This window comes from Urocampus carinirostris, chromosome 8 (genome assembly GCF_059441175.1).
Source record: "Urocampus carinirostris isolate Australia breed hairy pipefish chromosome 8, RoL_Ucar_1.0, whole genome shotgun sequence".
Classification (NCBI taxonomy): Eukaryota; Metazoa; Chordata; class Actinopteri; order Syngnathiformes; family Syngnathidae; genus Urocampus; species Urocampus carinirostris.
Genome location: NC_142356.1, coordinates 32,728,405 through 32,754,942, shown reverse-complemented (window position 1 = coordinate 32,754,942; position 26,538 = coordinate 32,728,405). Strand labels below are relative to the sequence as shown.

The window sequence follows — 26,538 nt, the reverse complement described above, 5'->3', positions numbered from 1 at the left end:
TCAAAAGCATACATTTCAGGTAAATAGGCCGGTCCAAATTGTCCCTAGGTGTGAATAAGCGACTGAGTCGTCTATGTAGCGACCCTCTTTCATGCACGACACAAGGTTTCACAGTCTCTGGGTTTATTGCCTGCATTCAGTAAACAGAACAATACAAAAATCAGGGGCATCTGTTCACAAATGCAATTATCTAAAATATTAAAGATACAAAAAACGGGCCATCACTCAACAGGCCGCACCTCGTGGCGTGTTTGCATCAAAACACGTTGCATCATCGTTTCAAGCTGTATTGCTTTACTTCTTATTTAGTGCTTTTTTTATATACATCATTTAGCACAATTTATATATCTTTATATACAAAAATAATTTGCGAAAGCAGCTCATATGTCTAGCAAAATATGCATTTTTTATCCAACTGATATTGGGCACATCTTACCTTCAGCACTTACAAATTCACTAAAGCTACGGCAAGCGCTGAAGCCCATAAAGAGCCAAACGAAAAAGACAGTCGCAGACGCCCATGACTTAAAAACTGAATGAGGTACCGGAATATTAACAGTAATACAACAAAAACACAGATTTTGTGAGAATTCAAAAAAACATTCAAATTTCAACTCTGTTACACCTGTCTCTGTGCGCCCTGCGACTAGCTGGCAACCAGTTGAAGGTGTCCCCTGCCCACAGGCCCGAACATAGCTGGGATGGGACTCCAGCACCCCTGTAACCCTGCTGATGATAGGCGGTGCTGATCATGGATGGATGGAATAGGTAACAGTTGAAGTTTGTCCAGAAAGTGCATAACAGCAACGACGCCTCAAGCCTGTAAAATTAGCCATTTAGCTATGTAAATATTTTAAACAATGCATATCAAACTGGGGGCAGCACGGCAGCGCAGTGGTTAGCACATGTGCGGCACAGTTATGAGATCATGAGATCGAACCTTCCTGTGTGGAGTTTGCATGTTCTCCCTGTGCTTGCGTGGGTTTCATCCGGGCACTCCCACATTAGAAAAACATGCGTTTCAGGTTAAATGGCTGGTCCAAATTTTCCCTAGGTGTGAATGAGCGAGTTACTTGCTCCAGCAATCCTACCGAGGATAAGCGGTGCAGATAATGGATGGATGGATGTCAAACTGGGTGCCCCTTTGTGCTAATTTCTACCAAAACGTAGCTCTCAGCTTGAAAAAGGTTGGAGACCCCCGACATAAACTAACATCTTTGTTCACGTTAATGCCGTCCTGTTTTCCACGTGACACGGGCGTATGGAGGACAGTTCAGAGCACAGAAGGCGAGAGACTTCCGCCCAAAAAACGCCCCCAAGTTTAGTCACAGCGGCGGGGAAAGTACAAATCAGCTTGCCCGGCTCACAAACTCGATCCATTTTTACAAATGACAATTGACAATTCTTCTCATTTTGCACGAAGGGACTTTCTTTTAAACGACAAAATGGTAGAAGAGCTGTTAGTGTTAAACCAGTCGAAATTTAAGACGGTAAGTCCTCAACTGCTTGTGAAAACGAGTACTTTATTTATTTTTATGTTTTTGTGTCAACAAGCGTGTGTAAGTGATTTGTTGAAGTCTTAATTGAATTGTGCTTTAAATAAAAAACGCATACATTCTTTAAAAGAATCATAAGTGAGATCAGGGGAGATTTTACGTACAAAGTGTCTGGCTGGTTAAAAATATTTCCTTCATTCCACTTAAAGTAATTTAAAATAATTCAACACTGTTTAGGAGTATCACTATTCATTTGTGAGTCTCACATTGCACGTTGTGGTTAGCAGACACACTTGTACTACGCAATGCCCAGTTTTTACTCATTTATTTGTAATAGAGTCCATACAGAAGAATAAGCATGGAACTTAATAGACAATGCATTTTATGATTCCACCCTACGCTTTACTGATAAATCCCTATCATTGTTGCATTTGATTTAATGCAGCTAAAATGAGGTTGGTATTGGTTGGTAAATGGACTGCATTTATACAGCGCTATACCAGTGACTTGGGACCTCAAAAGCGCTTTACAATACACTTAACACTACGCGTTCACACACCGATTGTGAAGTCAGTCAGGCAAGGCACCTGCCTGCATATCGTGGGCATTTGGGGTTCAGTGTTTTGCCCAAGGACACTTTGACATTTAACTTGGAGGAGCCAAGAATCAAACCTGCAGCCTCCAGGGTTCCCGCGGCTCCTTGAAAAGTCATAAAAGGCATTGAATTCATTATGCTAAAAATAAGGCTTTAATTGTCTTAATTCCAATTTTCGAAAGTCTTAAAAAATGGGAACACACCAATAAGATTTATATTTGCTTGAACTAAAAAGATTTGGCAACAGCTATTAATTGCCCTTTTTTAAAAGGAACCTATTTACTCTAATGGTAACATTGTAAGACGTGGTTTTAGTCGGGCATTTCAGAACATGCATGTCTACCCTCAAAACACATAGCAAACCTCGTACAAAGACGTTTACGTAACGTTAATGAGAAGTGACTCTCCGACCAATGTTTTTTTGCCATGGCTTAAAGCTGTGCCAGGTAATGTGTATGAGGCACGATGAATTGTGTGTAAAAAATCTTTGTGTTTTTTTGTTTTGTTTTTTTGTGGTCGACTTGTTCTTAAATCTCATTTTTAAAAGGCATTTAAAATGGCTTAAAAAGTCTTGAGTTTAATTTCCCCTAAGCTGTGGGAACCCTGGGCCTATTTCGCACAAAACGACCACTCTACCCCCTGAGCTACTGCCTCCCTCGTAAAATAAAATTGTGGTGAAATGGTAAAATAGTCGTTAAACATAACGACTGTATAACATACTGTCACCGTAATACACTGGAGCCTCCACAGACTCTGCCGCAATGCCGCAAGTAACACTAGCCAAGCAAAAGAGGAGCGGGACTAGGAATCAAATGGACTGAGCCATTTCCAGGCGGCGAAGTATTTTTGACACTGCGTTGTTCACATTTTTGTTTTGTTTTACTGTTTTTCAATCTAGTGTTTTTCATCATATATAAGTCTTTGCTGTGCTTTATCAAGGAAAAGAGAGTTTATAAAATTCTATAATTTTGGGAAGTGCTTTTGTTGAATTTGGACGTGCTTGAGCACCCCCGATAACGGGCTAGTTACGCCCATGCATGTGATGCATGATAATTGGCCTCCAAAGTAAAAAAATAAAACATTTTTGGACTCGTCTTGATAGTGAAGCTAAAATAAATGGTGAGTAGCACACCACCTTAAAAAAACGTTGTTACAAGGCTTTGTGTTGATAAAATTAAGTTCCTTCAAGTGTCATTATTTAAACCCTAGGGCTTTTTTGTTGTTGCTGTGTTTCACATAACAACAAATGTATAGAAGAACCATTTTCTTACACGGTGAGTTTAGCTTTTCACCCCCAAACCTTTTTCTTCTTTTGCTTGGGGCTCTTTATTTAGGATCAGCACAAAACGGCATCTCATCTCATCATCCGTACCGCTTATCCTCATTAGGGTTGCGGGGGTGCTGGAGCCCATCCCAGCCATCTCCGGGCAGTGGGCAGGGGACACCCTGAACTGGTTGCCAGCCAATCGCAGGGCACACAGGGACAGACAACTCATTCGCTCATTCACACCTAGGGACAATTTGGACCGGCCAATTCACCTGAAATGCATGTTTTTGGAACGTGGGAGGAAACCGGAGTGCCCGGAGGAAACCCACGCAAGCACGGGGAGAACATACAAACTCCGCATAGGATGTCTGGAGCTGGATTTGAACCCACGACAGGTTCCCATGACATGAACTGTGCCGCACAAGCGCTAACCACCGCGCTGCCGTGCTGCCCCAAAACGGCATCATTAAATGATAAAAAAAATGAAACATCAAAATAGTTGCACACAGTTGTACAATACAATTATATATTGCTCAATCACATTCTCTTAGGGAGTACACTAAAGCAGAAGCTTGTAAGTGATGACCCCTATTACATTTTTTTTATTGTTTGAAAAACGTATTTAAAATCTAAACAAGAAAACCTTTCAGGCCTCCAATTACACCACTAGCACCCCCGATAACATCTAAATAGTGTTTTTCAACCTTTATCTAGCCAAGTCACAATTTTTTCCATTCAAAAATCTCAACCATCCATCTAAAATTTTAAAAACATAATTCCAAGAGCAAGTTTTACGTTGTTTATTTGTATTTAAACCATAAATGATCCTGTTTCCTATGTAGACAGTACAACATTCAGTGTTGCTCAGATAACAGGTTATTTAGTTGGGTTATTAATGCTGTAATTTTAAATTTTACTCGGTTTTGAGTAAGTTTTACAATATTTTTGTCTTGTTTTATTGAAAAATAAAATTAAAACAAATACAATGAGGAAAAAATATCTGCCAGTGTAAAAAACATATTCAAATCTTTCTAATTCTTTTCATTTGTTTGTTGTAAAATAACAAAACTAATTAAAATTGGCAGAAAAAAACCTACCACCTCCAACTAAATAAGTCATTTAGTATATTTCTTTGTATCTGACCGGACTATTAATATATATGAAAGAACTAATGGTCATTTGCTCCCACCTACTCATATGGATGAATGTTACAGTTACTTTGCTGATCACTGGAAGACAGGAAAGTTCAGGTTTTTTTTTTTGCAAAGATAAAATTAAGAAAATTCCTGTGGCATGCTACACAAGGCCTGGTGGCACACTGATTGAAAAGCACTGTTTTCCTCATACATTATTTTTTTTTTGTCAAAAATGCTTATTTTTAAAATAAACATACTATAGGGACATTTCTAAGGTCATCATCAATTGTTCCATAATTACTACCTCTTTGGGTGCCACAATGGCTTTAGATGTTGTGCAAGCATATTCACTTCTGAATGATATATTTCCATTCAATGATGAGTGTCTGCTCTGTAGAAAAACAACAGTGAAATATTTGGTTGGAGCTGATGCTTACTCAGTTTATATACAGTACCAGATGAATGCTTCTTCACTTTACTTTCATTGTTGATAAGCCTTCCTCAGGTCTCTTTCCTGAAATGCTTAGTCTGTGCCTTTTCATTACTTTATATATTTAATATAATTTATTTAGTATGTAAATTATTTTTACGATTAAGGTTTATATTGTAGGTTTGAAGTAGTGCAGTAATGGCTTGGCTTTTGACTGAAGAACAACATGATGCACACACTTTCCTCTGGAACTATTTCACTTTTTTGTATTCTGCAGTGACAGTTAAACATTTTCAGACGACTCCCGGTGTTTCAAAAATACTCAAAGTAATTCAGAACAAATACACAATTAATCTTGTTTAAAATGTTTTAAAAAATTGTGATTCAATGCTTGTACCCCAGTAAAATAAAATAGTAAAAACCCTAAAACCTGAAATATACTATTTAAATGTGTGCAGTACTGTATTTACGTTGCTGACAGAAGTAATTAAATGTATTTTTTATTTACTGAAGACTCCTAAAAAAACTAAATCAAACACCTAAATCGGTTAAACTGATAAAACGTTAAAAAGAAAATTACAATACATTTAGTATATCACTGTATTATATTTGAGAAAAAAAATCTGTATCCTATGATTAAATGACTTTTCAGTATTAAAACAAATGAAAAAGTTTTAGCATTGGCCCCTTTGTTTTGCAAACACTGACGTCATTGACATAGCAACTGGTCCACACCTGTTTGACAGACTTTATTTAAGACACACATTTCTACAAAAACCATGAAATAAAGTATCTTTCTGTCGTCTCCTCCCCTGACAGAACCTGACAAAGTCACTGCTGGCAGTGTCGTTTCTGGCGTCGTTTGGCAGCTCCATGTTGTATGGGTTCAATCTTGCTGTAGTCAACTCACCTGCAATGGTTTGTATCACCACAATAAAGGTTTATTATCTTTTAATTTTTTAACTTTAACTGTTTTTTTTTTTATTAACCAATTGTGTCAAGATAATGTGTTCGGTTGTCATGTGGGGGTCATGTGGCTTTGCATGTCAAATGAAAGCGCCCTTCCATCATGTGCCTTGATTAACACGTCATTGCTAGATTTCATGTGGTGTTCAACCAGAAAGAGTAGAAAATATTCTTGTTTCACCCTATTTGGTTAGAAACGTGATCTTGTATTATGATTTACACAACTAATCTCACTTTGTTTAGACTCTGTTTATTAGATCTGTCCTGAGCATGTCTCAGTTGACTTAAATTGATACTAAGGTTGAACTAACAACCTGTCGATAACAAGTGACAAGGAGACAGCCAAATTTACCGATATACAATTTTTATTCACCCGTAAATTTATCAGGTATGTTGAAACCATTTAAGCATGAGCAAACAAAAGAACAAGGTTGCATAGATTGTGTTCCCATCACTATCCGATACCCGCCAAACAAAAGTTCCAAGCTAATGGTATTGGAAACAAAGGAAATAAGAAAAAATAATCGTTTTTTTACGCTCCTATGGTGTGTTCTTTAAGAGGTGTTAAAATACTTTTTGCCTAAGTGTGTGATGTAATGTTTTTTTTTTGCTATTCTGACCTTTTTTTTGACCCAACCTAGAAACGTGGTAGCATTCTATAAGGAATAAAAAAAATAAATCACAATAATTTAACATCACACAAAAATATGTCAATATAATGTAAACACAAATATATAAATGTGATTATGAAATTAGCATTCTTCCTTTGTGCTGTTCGTTCCAATCACGATGGCAAATACCTTCATCTTTTGTGGAATGTTTAAAAGATGCATAATCTTGTCACCAATCACTACAAACGCACAACCTTCTTTTTCTATGTTTTCTTCTTTGTGGCCTTCTTCGACGTTTTTTTTCTTGTAATTTTCTCAGCCAGTAAACTTTGCGCAAGAACGTTTGAGATTTTACATCAGTCACAAGATCTCGTGTGCCAGGATGTTTGAGAATTCCAACTCCTACTAAACGCATACTAAATGGTAAATGGTCTGCATTTATATAGCGCTTTTCAAGTCAATGAAGACCTACCAAAGCGCTTAACAATGTGCTTCACACTTACCCATTCACACACACAGTCACACACCAATAGGGAGTCAGCCATGCAAAGCATATTGGGGACACTTTGACATATAACACAGAGGAGCCAGGAATCGAATCTGCGACCTCTTAATCCCAAGACAAGCACTCTACCTCCTGAGCTAATGGGAATCTCGTATTTTTAAAAATACATATTTTATTTTATAAAAAACTCAGATTACGAACAAGTATTTTCTTCACAAAAAGATGAGAATTAAGGTTCATACTTAAAAGGTGACTGTGAAGCAGCTCAAGGCATGTTCTATAGTACAAAAAATAACAAATGTTCCCTAAAAAGAATAATTTCAAAGTTATTTTCCTAAGATCTTGGTACTGTGTTTTACAAGCATTGAAATCGTGCCCGTGGCTCCTATGGATCGAGCTCTGAATGCGATCATCCTGCCTTAGAAATTATTGCAGATCCGCAGAACACAAAGTAATTCAAGGTCAAAATATGCACCTGGCCGTTTGCTGTATACAATTTATATCTTATGACTTTTCTTTTTGTGGTATAGCAAAGCAAAAAAACAAGATCCAGGGGACGTGGACGTCACGCAACATTAGAAATTGATACACTTCTAATGTGCTTCGGACAAATATTTAAAAACGGTACATGTGACTTGGAACACTCATCATGCATTAGTTACAGTAGTTTTTTCCAAGCCAAGTTTTGTGATGCTGACCTCAGTTGATCTTGAAATGGTTAAATATTTTATCGTATCATTTTCGTGTATGGATGACGAATGATAAAGTGATATCTATTTCTGTTTTCGAGAAAAGAAGATAATACAAACGTCACGTATTTTTCATTTTTCATAATTTGCCATTTTAATAAGCAGAATTATACTTTATTACAACACTTGAACGAAGATATGTTTTCATAAAATTTTACTCTGCAATATACTTTATTTCAGAAGGATACATTTTGTTATTTAAAACTGAAAGTAGTTGCAATATATTTGCAACAGCTTTGAAGATGTTATGCCTGCCCCTAATTGATAATATTTGTCTAGCATCATTCAAATATAATAATAATAATAATTTCCTTGTATTGTCATTCTGTGTAACAATGTACACAGAACGAAATGTCGTATGTTGGTCAGTTAATGCCTCAATCAACCTCATGCATGATTTTGGCATTTCCCAATTATAATTTGCTTTTAACCAGCACTGCACAAGAAAGCAGTATAAGTGAAATTCAATTATATTAATACATCTGTTGTTGTGTTTGCATTTTCTGTCTCACCACCAAGAAGGTTTTGACTGCTGTAATGTGTTCAAGCTGCCAAAAATAGTTTCAAAATTTTAACGCTGTATGCATTTAATAATTGAATTTTCTCGAAATTACAAATTTGAGATGCACCGTGGGCAGCACGGCGGCGCAGTGGTTAGCGCGTGTGCGGCACAGTTCTAATGTCTCGGGAACCTCCTGTGTGGGTTCAAATCCAGCTACCGGACTTACTGTGCGGAGTTTGTATGTTCTCCCCGTGCTTGCGTGGGTTTCCTCCGGGCACTCCGGTTTCCTCCCACATCCCAAAGACATGCATTTCAGGTGGATTGGCCGGTCCAAAATTGTCCCTAGGTGTGAATGAGCGAGCGAGTTGTCTGTCCCTGTGTGCCCTGCGATTGGCTGGCAACCAGTTCAGGGTGTCCCCTGCCCACTGCCTGATGATTGCTGGGATGGGCTCCAGCACCCCCGCGACCCTACTGAGGATAAGCGTTGCAGCTGATGAGATGAGATGAGATGCACCGTTATCCTACATATACTGGTTCACGCTTGAGCGTGTTTGTTTTTGTTCCATAGTGCCTGAAATGGTTGGTAATTAGAAGTGAGTAACAGTTTGAACTTTTTTCCTCCTCCATTAGTACATTAAAAAATTCTACAATGAGTCTCTGCAAGAAAGTTATGGCTGGACTCCAGACGAGAAGTATCTCACAGTCTTGTATTCTGTCACCGTTTCCATCTTTGCTATCGGTGGAATGTTTGGAGCACTCTTAGTTGGAAGACTTGTCACCACGTATGGAAGGTTAGTATGTGTCAAACTCGATACCCAAGATACTGCATTTTCATGTCCATAAGGCGCAACGTACTAAAATGTGCAGACTCTGTTACGTTTGCAATGCTGTATTTAACACACACAAACACATAATGCACACTTAATAATAGGGCACGGTCTCTAGATGCAATCGTAATTTTTTTCATCATCAATATTTTTCTTTTTACTGCTAATCATCGTCAATCAAACCTATCAACAGGACATCATCTGTGGCTAAATTGAACAGCTGCACCAAATGTCCATGAAAGCGGATTTGCATTTTCACTTTCAGAGTCACATTCTGTGCCATGCGGCTCCTTGTAAACTATCCCGGATTTTGCTAAAGCTTGGCCCACAGTGCCAGCAGACATGTTAGTCCAAAGCGCTACAATCCGCCCAAAGTGAATTTGCTTCACTTGTTATTTCACATCACCATTTTCAGAGATGTTTCAAGTTTTGTTGAACACCTTTTTGGTATCACATAACCATCAACGATGGCATTATCTTTTTTTTTTTTTGCATATTCTTGCAATTTCCTGACGTTATTTAAAAAGCTTTCCTTGTATATACAGAAAAGGCTTATATACGTGAGAAGTAATGCACAGTAAAAGAAGACAGCATGCTGGTGAGATATAGCTGTAACAGTACTGTTGTAACAACAACACTGGTCTTAAGGAATTTGGCATTGTCAAAAACCAAAAGCCGATGGCGTCAGGTGTGCATGAGGCTTGATATGGGTTCACATAGAGTCACGGTTTAACAGCAATGGTGATGCGTACCATGATGTTCTGCATAACGCAAATACCCGTTCTTTTATACTCAAACGCCCACACTTCCCCCTGTCACATTTTCATAGTATCTACTATGTCTGCCTTACAACAACACACTCACACAGATAGCAATGTATTATAAGGTGCACTACACATTTTGAATGTACTTCTTTTATGTGCACCTTATAGTTGTGAAAACACGGCGGCTGAAAAAATAGATTTTGTCCTTGGAGAAAAAAAACAAAGTGATATTAAATGTGTGTGTCTAAACAGAAAGGGGACATTGGTGAGATCAACCGTGCTTGTTTTTATTGGAGGAGGTCTTATGGGCCTCAGCAGAGCATGGAGAGAACCATCCATGGTTGTCATTGGGCGCTTTATTGTTGGAGTACATTCTGGTAGGCTTGTCAATTCCACTATGGTTTCAAAAAGTGGTCAAAGTCTTTAACATTTATGCAAATTGGTTAAAATGTATTGCTTTCTATGGTTTTAAACATGCCTCAATACTGTATTTGTTAAAAGTTTTTATTTAAAATGTCGTCAATTTGTTTTTCAAGAATTTCTCTCTTCATCACATAGGTATTTCTCTCAGTGTGGTGCCTATGTACCTTGGTGAGATTGCCCCCAAAAATCTTCGAGGCTTCCTGGGTCTCATTCCAAGCATCCACATTTGCCTGGGGGTTTTCATTGCTCAGGTTTTGGGTCTCCAAGAGCTGATGGGAAAGGTATTGATCAATTGTGGCTCAATCTGATTCAAAGATATTCTTGTTGACTTGGATGTTTCTTTCCAGGAAGAGCATTGGCCTCTTCTCATGTCTCTGATAATATTTCCAACCCTGGTCCAGCTGATGCTGTTGCCATGGTTTCCTGAGAGCCCACGATACCTGTTGATCGAAAAAGGAAATGTTCACGCCACCATTGCAGGTTTATTATGATTTTGTTTCCTGGCCTCGAGTCTCTTTGCACAGTATACTAAATAGGGTCGTCACAGCTGACTGTATATGTGTCACACCCTGTACTTTAGGCAAGTTTTAGGCAACACAAGTGAAAGAAAGGATTCTTTCATAATTCTTTTGACTTCAGCTCTTAAGGTGTTCCGTGGCAAAGGCAACATCCAGCTGGAGGTGGAGGAAATGCAGGAGGAGCAGCGCTCTTTATCCTCCATTCATTCCGTTTCCGTGTGTGAACTCCTCATGGACCGCTGCGTTCGCTGGCAAGTCATCACCATTGTTGTGGTCAACATTGGCATGCAGCTGTCCGGCATTGATGCGGTGAGTGGGGGAAACTTGGTTTGACTCACTCATGTTTGTGTCGTTAATATTGCTGCTCCCCACTGTGCTCCCCCTTCCAATCGTATGCTTTCCTGTCCATACATCTTGGTCCTGCCAAGCAGGGGGCAAACCAACACGCCTCATTATCTTCAGGTCTCCTCTCACAGCTCGGGCCCCCATTGGAGGGTTGACCCATCTATACACATACAACATACTCCCGTACTCACTGTGCTGTGCCAGTGGAAGCTGCATGCATGCTGTTTTACATGCGAGAACAAAATCCCTGCAGGGGTACATCATGCAGGGTCTGCCAGTCCCAAATGTTCTAAACTGCAGCAATGGAACATGAACACAAGCATTGTACATTTTCAAACATTTTGAATTAATCAATGTGAGTTATAGCCATTTATCTTCTCTACATCGCATGGAGGATGAGTAAGTATAAACTAACTGGAGGAGCCAGACCTGAATAGTTATGGCAGTCAAAAGATTTTCATACAGTATAAATACATTTTATATTGTACCGTTCTGTGTGCTGTAATCTGTTGTTACTTTAGGGAAGGGTTCCTCTCACCATTGACTGGTTTGATACGTGCACTCGCTGTTACTGATTTTCAAAATCTTTTTGCCAATAAATTCTGGTTTATTTTAGATTGGCAAGCTATAACTACCACCTTTATAAGTAAGATAGAAGTGCCTACAGAAATCTCAAGCTCAAATCCAAGTCCAATCTAATTGATAATTTGTTGTTTTTGAACATTGGCACTCTTCAGCAGCGTAAATGCTTCTTGATGGATCACGAATTTGTTTCCTTCAGGATTAAAGTTAGCTTGTCCAGGCACATTTAGCTATGCTTTAACCCAGGGCTTGGAAACCTTCTTGACACAAAGAGCCATAACGGAAAAATATTTGTATTTAATTTTTTTCCCCCGAGACAGCCAAACCTTATATTTTATGATAAAATTAAACAAAAACGCCAAACCCGTTCTTCAGACAAAATCACATTTTTCAGCGCATTTTTTTTCACTGTGTGACATTAGATGGTTTGATCAATTTTATGAAATAATAATTATGCCAGAGCATGTGGCCCATATCCATAATTGTACATCTTTAAACTTGTCTCCTACCCGCAATTAAGTAAGATTGTCTGGTCTCATTTTGACCTTCATTGTTTGATTAATAATGGTTTCCAAACGAGGTGCCATCACAGTTCCTTTGTAAAAGTGTCACAAAATACTGCAAACGAGGATACCAAAGTATTTACCTTCGGTGCAGACGGCGCTCTGTGCAAAGTTTCGCTTGTGCAATCAAATTGCTCTTTTTTCTGGGTCTTTACTTTTTTTTTTTGTTAGTTTTCATCACAAAATCTTTCAACCTAAATTCTTTAATGAGCTTCCATATAAAAGACTCCTTAACTTCTTACAGCCAAAATGGGGTCTGTTGGTATGACACCTTGACTGTAAACTGTGGGTAAAACTGTGCCCTTTATATACTGGACTGAACCAGTCTCACTTTTAGTGCAACGTCACTCACGCATGCACCAGTCTCCAAGCTGGGTCTGTCAGGTTTGGAATGTTATTTATTAGATTTGCATGGGTACTGTATTTTCTTCGAGCCATAGGTTCTCGTGAAAAGAGCCACGTATGGCTTGCGAACCATAGGTTCCCAACCCCTGGTTAAACCACTACCTATGTTCCACAGCTTGGTCATGCATGTCATTGTTGCTGAGTTCCGTGATTCTTCCATTCACCGTCTGGCTTCTTTTACTTAATTCTTACAAGCTTTTAATAACCCTTTTTCACTCATTTGTCCCGCTAGCCATTAATAGTTGCTATGTGAATCTGACCAATGGCTCACTGCTTGTTGTTATTGTGCACTGTTCAGGAAAAAATAAAGCTTGCTGAGTCTTTTTTTGTCACTCGCCTTCCAAAGATTCTCATGCAAGGAACATTGCTGAGTCCCATGATTCAGGGACCAACCACTTGACAATATCTGTCCATTTAATATCTCATTCTTGCCTTCCATTGTGGGACTCTTTTCAAATAACATGTTTCGGCTCCATTCAATAATACAGAAACATTTAGTGGTAAATTATTTAACGCATACATATTATCAATGGTAGGTACAAATATATTTTTAGCGACCTATTTCCTCAAATTTTGACATCATGAGACCAAGATGACGCAAAGTTGTAATGCTTCCACTAGAATGTTATGAGAAAGAAGAATATCAAAATAGGGCGGCAAATCTTCTTGCTTGTTAGAACGGCCACCTCACAGATCAGTGGTCCCGGGTTCAATTCCATTTCCCAGCATGCCTCTGTGGAGTTTGCATGTTCTTCCCGTGTGTGGGTATCCTCAAACATTCCAAAAACATGCATGGCAGTTTGATCGGTGACTCCAAATTGTCCATAGGTATGAATTTGTGTGTTTGAGAAGTTATATGTCTATGTGTGCGTTGCGATTGGTTGGTTATCGTTTCAGGTTGTTTCCTACCCACTGCCCGAGGTCAGTAGGGATGGGCTCCAGCACCTTTGCGACCCTAATGAGGATAAGCAGTTTGGATAATACATGAAAGAATGAGTGTTAATATGTTACGTTTTGATGGCAAAAGGTAAGAAGACAGTCTTGATCAGTCATCAGTAACGCAAGGTTTTCGGAATCCACTTGAGCCACTCAACCTTTGCGTTTTGAAAAGCCTTCTTTTTGTTGTTTGCCAACAATATCTGCTTGAGTGGCTTGCTTAACAACATTATTATCTTGGTCGATTGTCTATTCAATTCAGGGCTTTTCCCGCCACAGTGGTTCCTGTTCATTCCACTTGTCAGACTGGGGTTTGTTTCCTCAGGCGTTCACTTAGCACTTATCACTGGGGACCATCTTACTGATACCATCAACCGCCCTCTTTCGCTTGACGCACTGTCTTGCGATGCAGGACTTGGTTTCAAACCTCCATATAGAGGGGGATAATATTTTTATTTTTGATATCTCAACACAATAAAAATGTTCACATAAACTGGTTAATAAAATGACCAGAAAATTTAAATAACATAGATAGATACTTTATTCATTCCCGTAGGGAAATTCACACTTCAAGCAGTATCCTTGTTTTGAAAATAAAACAATAATAAGTAAAAGGAATATAATGCATAATAATAATAATAATTTCCTTTGTATTGTCATTCTTTGTAACAATGTACACAGAACGAAATGTTGATACACCTGACCCGTTGTAGCGAGCCGATGCAGCCGCAGCCAACAGAGGGCGCCGCCATTTTAAATACCCAATGTAACGTGTTAAGTAATTAATTAATTAATTGATGGAACTATTTGAATACCAAGCAGTTTTTATTCGTCTGGATGTCTTGTAGATAGGCCCATGTTAGTAAGAGAAATTCACAAAAAAACAATAGATTTTTCACATTTTGTGTGAGAGGTCTCAATTTAGGATTTCAATTGTCAAAACACAGACTTTTTTTTTGTTAATTAAATGTGTCAAAAAAGTAGAAAGTATGGATATAAAACATAAATGACACCAACTTCCCAATTGCTTACCCTTCGGTATGGCTGTTAAACTCCGGATCCTGACCTTAACTTTCACAACAGCTCTTGACAGGAAAAATATTGGCAAGATTCAAGTGGAGTTTAAAGGACAGTTGGCTCTTAAGTGGAGATGATTCTGATGAGCGGTTGCAGGCAAGTGCCAGGAGCCTTCAAGGTGCCTCCGTTCTACTGCATCCAGAGGGGTGACATTAGCCCAGGAGCTGTTTGAAGTCATCATCTGTTTTTTTGTTTACAAATTTGACATGAAATCCCCCAAAAATATAATTAGTGATTACTTACAATGAAATATTGTATTTAATCGTTTTCATTAAATTGTATTTGTCATTGTTTGCATGCTATCTTGGATAAGTCACTTGGTCAAAGCATCATCTGCACTTCCTCAGATATATACGTCTCATCAACAAATTATAAATAATGACAATATACATATTCATTTCTCAGGTTGCGTGAATAATGCAGATAGTTCAAAGGAAAATGGGTGATGTGTGATTGGAAGATGATCCGCTAATGACTTGTGTGCAAATGAAACCTTGAACATCCTTTTTATTTTATGTCATTATCAATTTCAGATTTGGTTCTACACAAATGATATATTTAAGAACGCTGGAATTCCAGAACCTCATATCCAGTACACCACAGTCGGGACTGGAGCCATCGAGGTCATCTCTGGAATGTTGGGTGTGAGTAAACACATGCTGTGTTTGACATTTATACATCTCTACTGTGTTTCACAACGTATAATGTGACAATTAAAGGCGTATGCAATGCTATGTAGTGTGATTTTTTTTTTTTTTTTTTTTTGTAAGTTTTTTGTCAAATAGAAAATAAAATATTTAACAAATAACTGAAGTTTTAGTGGCGTCCAGGCAAATTAACTGAAGGTATCTTTATTCTGTTTTTGCAGTGTTTTATAATTGAGCGTGTAGGTCGGAGACCTCTGATGATCGGTGGTTATCTCTTCATGAGCTTCTGCTGTGTAGGGATCACTGTTTCTGTCCTCTTCCAGGTACATTGCAACCCTATTTTGTCCAATTATGTAAGTTATGTACAGTAGACCTCTTGGATAAGGCATCCCCAACCTTATGACATTTTCACTTTACAGTGTGGAATCAGGACTTTTTTGGGCCCATTTTTATAGCATTTTCAACAAACATTTTGAGCTCCTGAAAACTGAAATCTTGAATTCACGAATTCTAAATTCTATGTTGTTCCTGTGTATGTAAAGACTTGTCTCTAAGATGCTTATCTGCTATTGGTTGTCATCACATAAAAAACTGGTCAGCAATGGTTTTTTTGTCACTGCATCATTAAAACACATATAATCTATTGGCTGAACTACCTCGCACATCAGCTTTCTCTTTTTTCATTCAGTTCAGAATCTCGTATGCTTTGTAAAGACTTTGCGAGTTGGCAAAACAATACTTTTTACTTTCTACTGTAATATTTTTCATTGGCTCCAAGGTCTGCAGTGATGCTAAAGAGAGAAGCAAAAACATAATAACCTTGGAGATAAAGAAAAACAAAGAGGGCACACAAATGGAGAGCTACTGTTGCCAAGTTGCTTGGCCACAACCAATAGTCAATGGGGACTCGCACTAAGAATTTGATGATTAAAGGAAAGAAATTGTAAGGGCATAACCATTCTCTAAAGTGCAGGAAGTTTTTAAATCTGTCTCATTTTCGATCTGCCGTCTCCATCCCATTCCACTCTCTGCACCCAGCCGCTAGTCCACACGACCAGCACAAGTCACGGCATACTAAAAATACAGTAAATATATTTTCATTCTTCCGCACATGTATTTTATTTGTAATATTATTTAATCATATGCATTTAAATTTTGCAAAAGTAGTACTTACTGTACATGTATACACTCCTTTTTTTTTTTTTTTTTATCTGGGGTACCTGTGGTTGGAAAGGCATTAGGTAATTGCCATATGTTTCTATCCTCCACCATACACAATTTCACTTTCCAATCCCCTCTTCAGATTCATGTATCCTGGGGGTCTACTGTACTATTATATAATTGTAAGAAAAAGTGTAAACTATGTTTCTTTCTGGTAGGATTCTTTAATGCTCAGGTCCTAATATACTACATCTGTTTAGAATGTGTTTTTTTTCTAATCCAGAAGATTTTATTCTTTGAAACTTGAAAAAGGAATATTGTAAACTGATATTCAGTTCAGTAAATAATAACCTTTTTTGTACCACAATTAAAATGATTATACATATGATTTGTGAACAATAAAAGTAAAAATATGATAAAGACATTAAATAACATTAAGATGATTGCGACATATTACTTGTCCATACATTGGAAACAATTGTATCTTAACATAATTAACACAAGACTGATGTTGTTTCTGTGATTTCCTGAGTCTATAATAATATAATAGTCTAGTATAGTTGTTATAATAATAATCATTGGTATTAATGATTACAAATAATCATCACTTTTTCTTAACATATTTTTATTTGTATACATTTTTTGCTTTATATTTTGGTTTATACTTTTATCACTATAATGATAATAGTAATACATTTTTTTTTAATTACAATAAAGCCGTACAAAACGCAAAGCTTGGAATGATTTCTAAATTTCATGATATGTGAGTTAAGTGAAATGCATGTATGAACTTTGTTCCTGCCATTTTGTAATTTATATAATTTTAATTAAATAGATGTTTTTAATCACAGTTCCAATGATATAACAACTTGTTTGGCCAATCACAGGACCAACTGTCCTTCATGCACTACATCAGTGTAGGCTGCGTGGTTGGGATCATTGCTGGCTTCTGCATCGGTCCAGGTAATTACTTAATTTGTGTTTGTTTCCACTTCTCTTAATATTTAGAGCAGGGTTCTCCAACGTGGTGCACCAGGGTGCCCCCTAAGGATAGCTGAGGTTCCCGCGGACCTGTTCTGAAAATAGGTCACCAGTGCTGTGTCATTGGGATTTTCTAATAATATTATTTTTTTGGGGTAGACTGAGTCTATTTAACCCTATTTCCAATCGTTAACCTGGTAATAACATGGTTACAACATAGTAATAACATGAGTTGTTATTTAAGAAATTGGTAAAACTGGGTGCCACGCTTTAAAAAGGTTGGAGACCTCTGGTTTAGTGGCTCCCCCAAAGGTTTAATTTGTTGCACTTTAACACTTTGGGCATTAGCATAAAGAAAATGCAGCTTCAAATGAGCGTTTTCTAGTAGTTACTGGCAATCAAGTTCAAGCAAATGTTGTATACAACAGTACCATTGTGAGTTTATGATATATATAGTTTTTACAGATAAATCCCCTTACCCACAATTTACCCTGCATGTTAAATTATGTCTGTATGTTTCACTTTATTATCACAATATTTCATTATTCTAGTACATAAGGTAACACTGCCTCCTACTGGACACAAGGGTTGAGGATGCTTCCCAGCGCCATCCTATCCCGCTATCCTCTTCCTCTCTTTCCATCCTGCACACTGATATTGTATTTCATTAGTCTTGTAAATTAGGAAGTCTTAAGTGCCACACTTCATCCATTCCCGCAGTCATTTATACAAGAAAAAGAGATGAGTGAAGTGAATTAAGAGGCAACCATTTACAAGATCGGGAGCCATGTTGAGCGGACCTGCGAGGATGATGAATTGGGGAGAATCCGGCACACACAACGTCATTCGTCAAGCAGGCAAAAATCTATACTTGAGCGCACAGAGCAGGCTTTGTGTTGCCGCAATTAGACTTTTAATGGCTCATTGTTCATCAGTGCGGCGTGATGAATGAAGCTTCCCTCAGACTAAAGCCTGCGCGTACCATGACGCCTCCCATACATACCGCAGATGTTGACAAATTATGGCCTAGTTATTAGTCTGACAATATTAAACCTTCATCTGCGCAATTATCATGCGCAGATAACGAGGGCGCCATTTGTAATACTTAACGTGAGAGCATTAGAGAGAAAATATGTACTTCTCTTTCATTATTTCCACTTTTAACAATGAAGAATTGCCTATTCATAGCAGACAATGTAAGAAAAAAAAGAAAAATTGCTGAAGCACTTTTTTGTAATTTTACAACTTTTATTATCATTATTTCATAGGCATGGAAATCCCTGACCTTCCTGCGAAATTCGCTGCTTTGAAGTCAAAATGTCACTTACGTGAATCGTGTAGATCCGAGGAGAAAATTTTGTGAGAGGGCAGGACAGATGACTGGAAGTTGAACCTAAATATACTATATGACCCTTGTCAAAGGTTTCTTTGATAGCAACTTTGCAAGTTTTTGGGCCACTTTTTAGAATCTCAGAAACGGCAATAATAATATCTATCCTAATTGAAAGGCAATTTTAATTGGCAAAGAAATAAAATACTTGGCCTGACAGCAATAGATTTAGAACATAAATGACTAAAAAAAATGACTTTTGCAAGTATAAAGTCTACATATTAATGCAGTGATAGAAAACTTGTATAGAACAGTTTAATACATTATAATTCAAATAATACCTCTGTCACAAATATACACATATTAAGAAAGTCCATGGATATGCTATACAAACTATGGGGATAATCTTAGCCTGGTTATTGGACTGCTTTGGAGCAGTTTCATTGTAGAGAAAATATAACCCAAGTAACTGAGCCAAGCTAAATTAACCTGCCTTCATGCAACTGACTTAAAGTTAAGTTTAGCCAAAATAACTGACATCCAGGCTTAATCCCATATCTGTTTTGTGCAATATCTCCAAGGTGTATGTGGGTGTGGAGCCTCCTGCAGATTACTAAAACGCAGTGTGGGTCGACAGTGCTGTTTGGTTGTACTGTGTACCGAAACATTTCCTCACAACCTTCTTACTTTTTTAACCCCTGACCCATTTTCATGCCTGATTTTAAAAAGTACAATGGCATTGTACGACTGTCATTGACTACAGAGCTCATATGGGCTTGTAGATTGACATTGACGTTGGATATTGACATTTGTCACATTCTCTTGCAGCCGGCGTGCCCTTCCTGATCACTGCAGAGTTGTTCAAACAGTCGCACAGACCAGCAGCCTACACCATGGGAGGTTGTCTCAACTGGTTGTCCAACTTCACTATAGGCTTTGTTTTTCCTTTTCTTGAGGTACTTTTATTATTTATTTTGTGTGTGAGTCTTGATTTTGCTGTCCCTCCCCACAATGTACTTATGCTCAAGCCTGGCACACACCAACAGCGTGCAACGGCACTGGTAAAGAACATTTTTCTTTTGGCGTCAGGTGTGCGGGCGCTCTTTTTGGAGAAAAACGGCGCAGTGTCAATGTTGTTCGAATATCCATGTTTGATCATTTTGGTGCTTTGTTGCCGAATTCCTCGAGTGTGCAGGGCAAAAAGAAAGCTGTGAGCTTCCCTTTTCTACAATGGATGTGCTTCAAATACAAAACTCTGCTGTGACTTCTGGAAACATTTATGACGCCCTTCTAGAGGAGAAATTACTTGATGTTTTTATCAACATTATTCACATATTGCAAAAAAAGGCAATTGACGATACTTTATTAGAAATAACTTAATACCTACAAATTGTATTTTGGAATTGTATTTTTTTGTGTTATGTCATTTTGATCAACAAATAAGTGAAAAGCTCAGCCGGTTTGACCCACCGCCTCATTTAAATAACATTTTGCTGTGACGAAACAGAGGGACGACAAAACACAATTTGTACAAAATACAATTTGTAGGCAATTATTCATACATTGAACTAAGGGCACTAAATGATAAATGTTGACTACATTCTCACCATATTTAAACTTTTACACCAACAAATCAAGTCCTCAATTTATGCATCCGAATTTAACAGCAACAGAAGTTATTAATCAAAAGCGCTACACTTCTCTTTTCATCTCATTGGCGTCAATGTCAGGTCGCTAAGGTTTCTTTTAATCCTCAAGGAACGATAATGAGCAAATGCAATTTGGTCCGTCACTACTGAAAGCACCAATGACAAAAGCACAAAAACCATGTCTGTGTTGCAATCATGCATTATTCTCCACCCTACGGTTGCCCTAGCACTGTCTTCTATTAATATACTGTAAGGCTCACATTTACACAACGTAACTCTTTCAGCGTAGTAGTAAATGTGCACTCGTTTTTCTAATCACTCTAGTAATTTCCATTTCACATGATTTGAAATAAAGTATGGTAAACAACTTGCTGAAAAGAGTATCAGGTGTGTTGAGGCATTGCGCTATTGGCGTTTTACAGCCAAAGGCGTCCACGGAAAACTTATCACGCGGCTTAAATTGCTGTGCAGCTTGTATAAAGACAAGGTTGAGTTTTGTTCTTAAACTAAACAGCGTTCATATGGGTGCTTGAAATCCTTAAAAATGCTTGATTTTTTTAGGTTTTGTTTTGAAGGACTGAAAGGTGCTTGAGTTTTGGGTGTAGTGTTTGTAAATGCTTGAAATTCTATCTATGTTTCTTATCTACTATGTTTAGAGATGATGCCGACACTGCTCTCAGGGGCTTTGCCATTGCATTTCTTTCCTCTTGATTAACGGCAGCTGGCATTAATTTGGATGGCATTGTTTACATAACATGATCAGCTCCTAAGGGACAGGTGCATGCTACACCTAAACATTGCACATTAAAATGTATATTACTGCAAGAATTAGGTATCAATTGTGGCCAATTATTATGGGCCATGCGAGAAGTTAAGTTAGCATATTCCGTGATAAATTGTAATTGCAAGAACATATTACCCAACGTCTCATATAGAAAGAGATTAGTCTCGGAAACAAATATATTTGCCATTTACTCAAGATCTAAAAAACATTTGTCGTGATAAATGAACACACAAGTTTAAATATCACATAGGTAAATTGATGATATACAGTATTTGTGGCTCTGCAAAATACATGATTCACAATGCTTTTTTTCTTTTAATGGTGCTGGACGAATTGGAAAGTTTTAAAGCCCTTAATAAGTGCTTGAATTTGGCCATGAAAAAGATGTACTGAACCAAATTTACGCTTCAGGCCTTTAGTCAGGTGCTCTACGTAGTCTGTAATTTACAGTAAAAGGTATGTTAGTTTCATTGATGACTTGTGATGAAATGATGATTCAAGATGATGACATTATACTCTCATACAAAACATGGCTGCATTCCAATAGGTATTTTTGTTCATGTGACCTCCACAGATGGCAACTGGTCCTTACTGTTATTTGATCTTCTGCGCAATCTGCCTTGGAGTGGCTCTCTACACCATCTTCATCATCCCCGAGACCAGGAACAAAACGTTCATGGAGATCAGTCAGATGTTCGCATGCAAAAACGACATCGCTGAAGAGGAGCTGATATCCAACGGGCACCTGAAACTGTCTCTTATGAACGGCTATGGGAGCCTGGGCCATTAGGATGCAACATCAGAAGTAGACTTGTTTGCATGTTTCAGAATGTTTAAAAGACGGCTGTTGTAAAAGACAAAGGCACTATGGACTCAACGTATTGTTCTTCTTTTCTTCATGTGACTCCTTCAAGTTTACTGGCCATGCGTTTCTAATCAAGCATCCAAGCATTTCAATTGACATTTTATACAGGAAACACGTTTTCCATCCTTTTTGTTCTACATCAAAACACACCTCTTGACTGTTCCTGATAACCGAATTCAATTCTTCAGTGTATTTATATAATTGTGTAAAAAGAACCATTCTCTTACACAAACATCCTCCGGAGTAAGCACAATTTCACATATACGTATGAGAAACCAGTTGAGAAGTAAATCACACTTGCTCTCACATATAATAACATCAGACCCTTGGACTTGCAGAACTATATTGTCATACAGACACAAACATACCCTTGCACAAACACTACTATATTCTCTATGAAAGGCCATTAATTAGTGAAGAAAATCATAATGGCTCTCACATATAACTTCATACTCTTAAACATGCCGACCTATACTCATACAGAAAGTCATAGCCCAAACATGCACAAACACTACTATACTCACACATGTACTATTACACTCACATATGCTACTATGCTCTTAGACACGGTACAATGCTTTCACACACCTACTACAGTACTCTAATGCACATTCTACACTGTTATACTCTCTAACACACACTACTATTCTTCCTCACATACCATAAAATTGCTCTCACTGTTGTTTCACTTTGAATACTTTTGGTTGCGAAGGCGATGCACCCTGATCTGTGTGTTTGACGTAAAACAGGAGTTGTGACCAGTATAGAAGTATGTGTGAAAGTATAGTAGTATGTGTGTGTCATTATGGTAGTGTGTATGAGTGTAGAGTAATATGTGTGAGAGAGTATAGTTGTGTGTGTGTGTGTGTGTGTGTATTGTAATATAGTGAGAGAATATAGTAGCGTGTGTATAGGAGTTTTGTAATGTGTTATAGTATAGTGGTGTATGTCAGAGGGTATAGTATTGACTTGAGAGAGTATCACAGTATGTGTGAGAGAGTATAGTAGTTTTTGTGCATGGATACGACTGCGTCGGTATGAGAATATAGATTTGCATGTGTGAGAGTATGAAGTTACATGTGAGAGCAAGTATGATTTAATTCTTAAACCGCCTTTCATACATAAACGCGAGTATAATGCAAGAAGACATGGCAAGGCACTGCGAAACCACGTGAAGAAACATGCATAAAGAAAATAATGCCTCACAGGGACATGCCCACTCTCTTGTCAGTGTACACTTTGAGCATCTTGAGTAAAAAAAAACAAGGTTTTTCTTTTTACAACAAGGTTTTTTCCCCACATGCTTCCTACGTGATGTTTGTCTCTTTTCATTTGAGAGAGATGGATATTGTGGCTACTGTAGTAGTCATTTTGTAATTTATCAATATGCCTGTTGGTGTTGTAAAATGCTTATTTGTGTAAAATATTGTGTACTTGGACAGTACTCAGACAGTATTCAATAAAATTAAGAATTTATCAAACCATTAATGTTTCAAATGTTTTATAACGTTTGGCATTCTGCTCTTCGTGTTGCTTGCCTACGGGGAGGCATTATTGCTTAATAATCCTCCTTTTCACTGATTAGTGTTTTACACTGCTAATAAAATGACGAATTATAAGTAGCTGTTTCATCAGCTGTGTTCATTTTTTCCCCCAAAATGATCATAAAAAATGACCCATGAAGCATTCAAAAAAAATCCCTGTCACAAGTTTCTCCGTATGACAAAGCAACACAAAATTCTGACAATTTTTACCATGTTACGTTTGATGAATTGAAACTGGCAGTGCACAGCATGTTGCCTTCCTGTATGAAAGTCCCCCATGTTATTCGATCACCATCATGGAAGCGAGACATTAAAACGATAATGTCCACCCCTGCTTCACATTGTGCTGTGCAACCTTGCTCAGTGTGTGAAATCTGCCATTATCATAAAAGTGCTTTGTCTGCAGCCTGGATAACAAACGCGCCATGTGTCATGTGATGGTGAGAGCCATCCAGAATGCTGAAAGATTTCTTTCTTTCTGCCTCCAGGCCAGTTGATCCATCTGCCGGGCCCCCTGCAGAACTAACACACCCGAGTACAAAAAAAAATGTCACATGCTTGCGTGTCCGGCTTACACGGAGAGGACTGAAAGTCAGGGGATGGATTTGGTGTCTAATCAGGGCTGTCACCAACATGCAAATGTTTGTTCTCATGAAGAGAAGTTAAAAAAACTTCAATGTGTGTGAAAACGTTTGACATATGTTTATAAGAACATGTCACTATCATCTATGTCAGGTGTGGCCAACACGTGGCTCCAGAGCCGCATGCGGCTCTTGGCCAATAAGAATGCGGCTCTTTGCCTTATCATATTTTCTATATACTGTGGTTCTTTGCCTCGTTTCATGTTTAGTTTTTCCCCCCTCTTAATATCAATATTATTAATATATTTATAATATTTTGAAATTAATTTGGCAGATTTGTTGTTTTTATGCTGCTCCGGACACATAACTGACTGCTAATCATCTTCATAGGTTACGTCTAATGCCGGGAAATTAAGTTAACATTTCATGAGCGTGCAGACTATTCCCTTATGGTCAAAATGGCAAAACGCAAAGCGAAACAGAAATATGAAGATGAACACAGGGCATTTCAGGAAGAATGGGAAGATGCTCACTTTCTTGTTGAACGGAATGGCAAATCACTCTGTTTATTATGCAGTACCACGATATCCCATTTCAAAACTTCAGATCTTCAGCATCATTTTAGCATAGCCCATGCTAATATTGACAAGGATCTCCCCAAAGGTACTGGACTACGCAAGCGAAAATTGAGCACCATGAAAAGCCAGGTAATAAAGACAGTCTCTAGTGCGTGGTGTGGCTCTTTGACTCTCACAGCTAAAAGATTCGGCTCTTTGTGTCAAACTTGTTCGCCACCCCTGATCTATGTCTTATTAAGTGAAAGAGCGCGTTCGACCAGTCCGTTTGGAAGCGTTTGACACGTTCGTGTGTACGCTTTTGACATATGTTAATGAGAATATTTCAGTACTGATGGTGTTTTAAGTAGTGTATACGGAAGCATTTGACCAGTACATGTCTAAGTTTTTGACTTAGGTTCCTGAAACCATTGCAGCCCTGGTACGCAATGTTGGAGTGAAAAATCGGGAAGAACTGGAGATTTCCCAAAGACGCAGCTCATCTCAAGGTGGAGTTTGGGCCGGCTGGATGAGAAAAATAATTTCAACATGTATCTGTCACTTGAACTATCCGACCTTACTTGTGCATTTCAGCTATTTGGGCACATTCAGCGCAACAGATGAGGTGAGTTTTACCATAAAGGGGAATTACCCCCTCCCAAATTGGTTTGTTTGGCCCACCACCAATTCTTTTTTGTAGTGGTAAAATTTGCACAGGACCGCTCGAAATATATGAGTCAGGTACGATGGAGGGCAGAAAGGTGCTGCCTGGAGTCGAAAAAGCCAGGAAAAGAAAAGGCAACACGTTACAAGAAGGACTGTTATCAATTACTTCACTCTTCTTGCACTTATTGGCTGTCATCTGTGATCCAAACAACCAAACCCAACCCCCACCCCCCGCCACCCCACCCCCTCCCCCGTTGTGTGGTGTGCTTCCTGTTTGCAGAATTTAGCAATTAATTTAGCTGCCTTAACCAGGTAGCTCCTCACACTCAAAAAAGCTCGTATTGATGGGAATTGCAGCTATTTTTTGAGAAGCGGTTCTTTCAGCTCAGCTCACTAAAAAGAGCCAGCTCTTTTGGCTCCCAAAAACCTATTCAGATTAATTGTGTTGCCTATATCTATATATTAAAAAAATGTAATGTATCAATATGCAAAAAATTACTTTTGGTAGACAAAAAAGCTAAAAAAAAAAAAAACTAACAAAAAAAAAACAAAAACAAAAAGAAGACAAAAAGGAAAAAAGAAACCAGAAGAAAAAAATTTAATAAAAAAAGAGAGGAAAGAAGAAACCATAATAAAGGAAGAAAAAGAAGTAAAATGCTCGATGAGACAAAAGAATACGAGGAAAATGAAAAATGGGAAGGAAGACGCGGTGGAAAAAAATAAAAGGAAAAATGCTAGAAAATAATAATTTGACCAGTATATGTGTAAGCTTTTGTTATATGTTTATTAGACCATTTCAGTACTGTAAGTGAGTGTTTTAGTAGTGTATACAAAAGCAATTGACCCATACATGTGTAAGCTTTTGACAAAGGTTTATGAGACATTTTATCATTATGTTTAACTGAATAACATTAAAGAAATGTTGCTTTGACACAATGAAAGGTAGTCTGTTTAAATTTATTATAGGAGTGTAAATGTTATTTTACCCTCAAAAAACTCAAAATATAGCCATCATATAAGCCTCTGGTAACAAAACCTAAAGTAAGAGTTCCTGAAGTTCGATATTTTGTGTAGCCACC

The 26,538-nt window shown here is 38.0% G+C and overlaps 1 protein-coding gene across 1 annotated transcript; it reads left to right on the top strand.

Moving 5' to 3' along the window:
• Positions 1–1,248: 1,248 nt before the first annotated feature.
• slc2a15b (solute carrier family 2 member 15b) lies at positions 1,249–23,598 on the top strand. The gene is made up of 12 exons (XM_088342424.1): positions 1,249–1,490; positions 5,744–5,842; positions 8,888–9,048; positions 10,101–10,225; positions 10,407–10,552; positions 10,619–10,751; positions 10,911–11,098; positions 15,231–15,341; positions 15,566–15,667; positions 17,393–17,468; positions 19,645–19,772; positions 21,824–23,598. The coding sequence occupies exons 1-12, from the start codon at positions 1,389–1,391 to the stop codon at positions 22,037–22,039; spliced, it is 1,587 nt and encodes a 528-aa protein (XP_088198550.1). The 5' UTR covers positions 1,249–1,388; the 3' UTR covers positions 22,040–23,598.
• Positions 23,599–26,538: the final 2,940 nt, after the last annotated feature.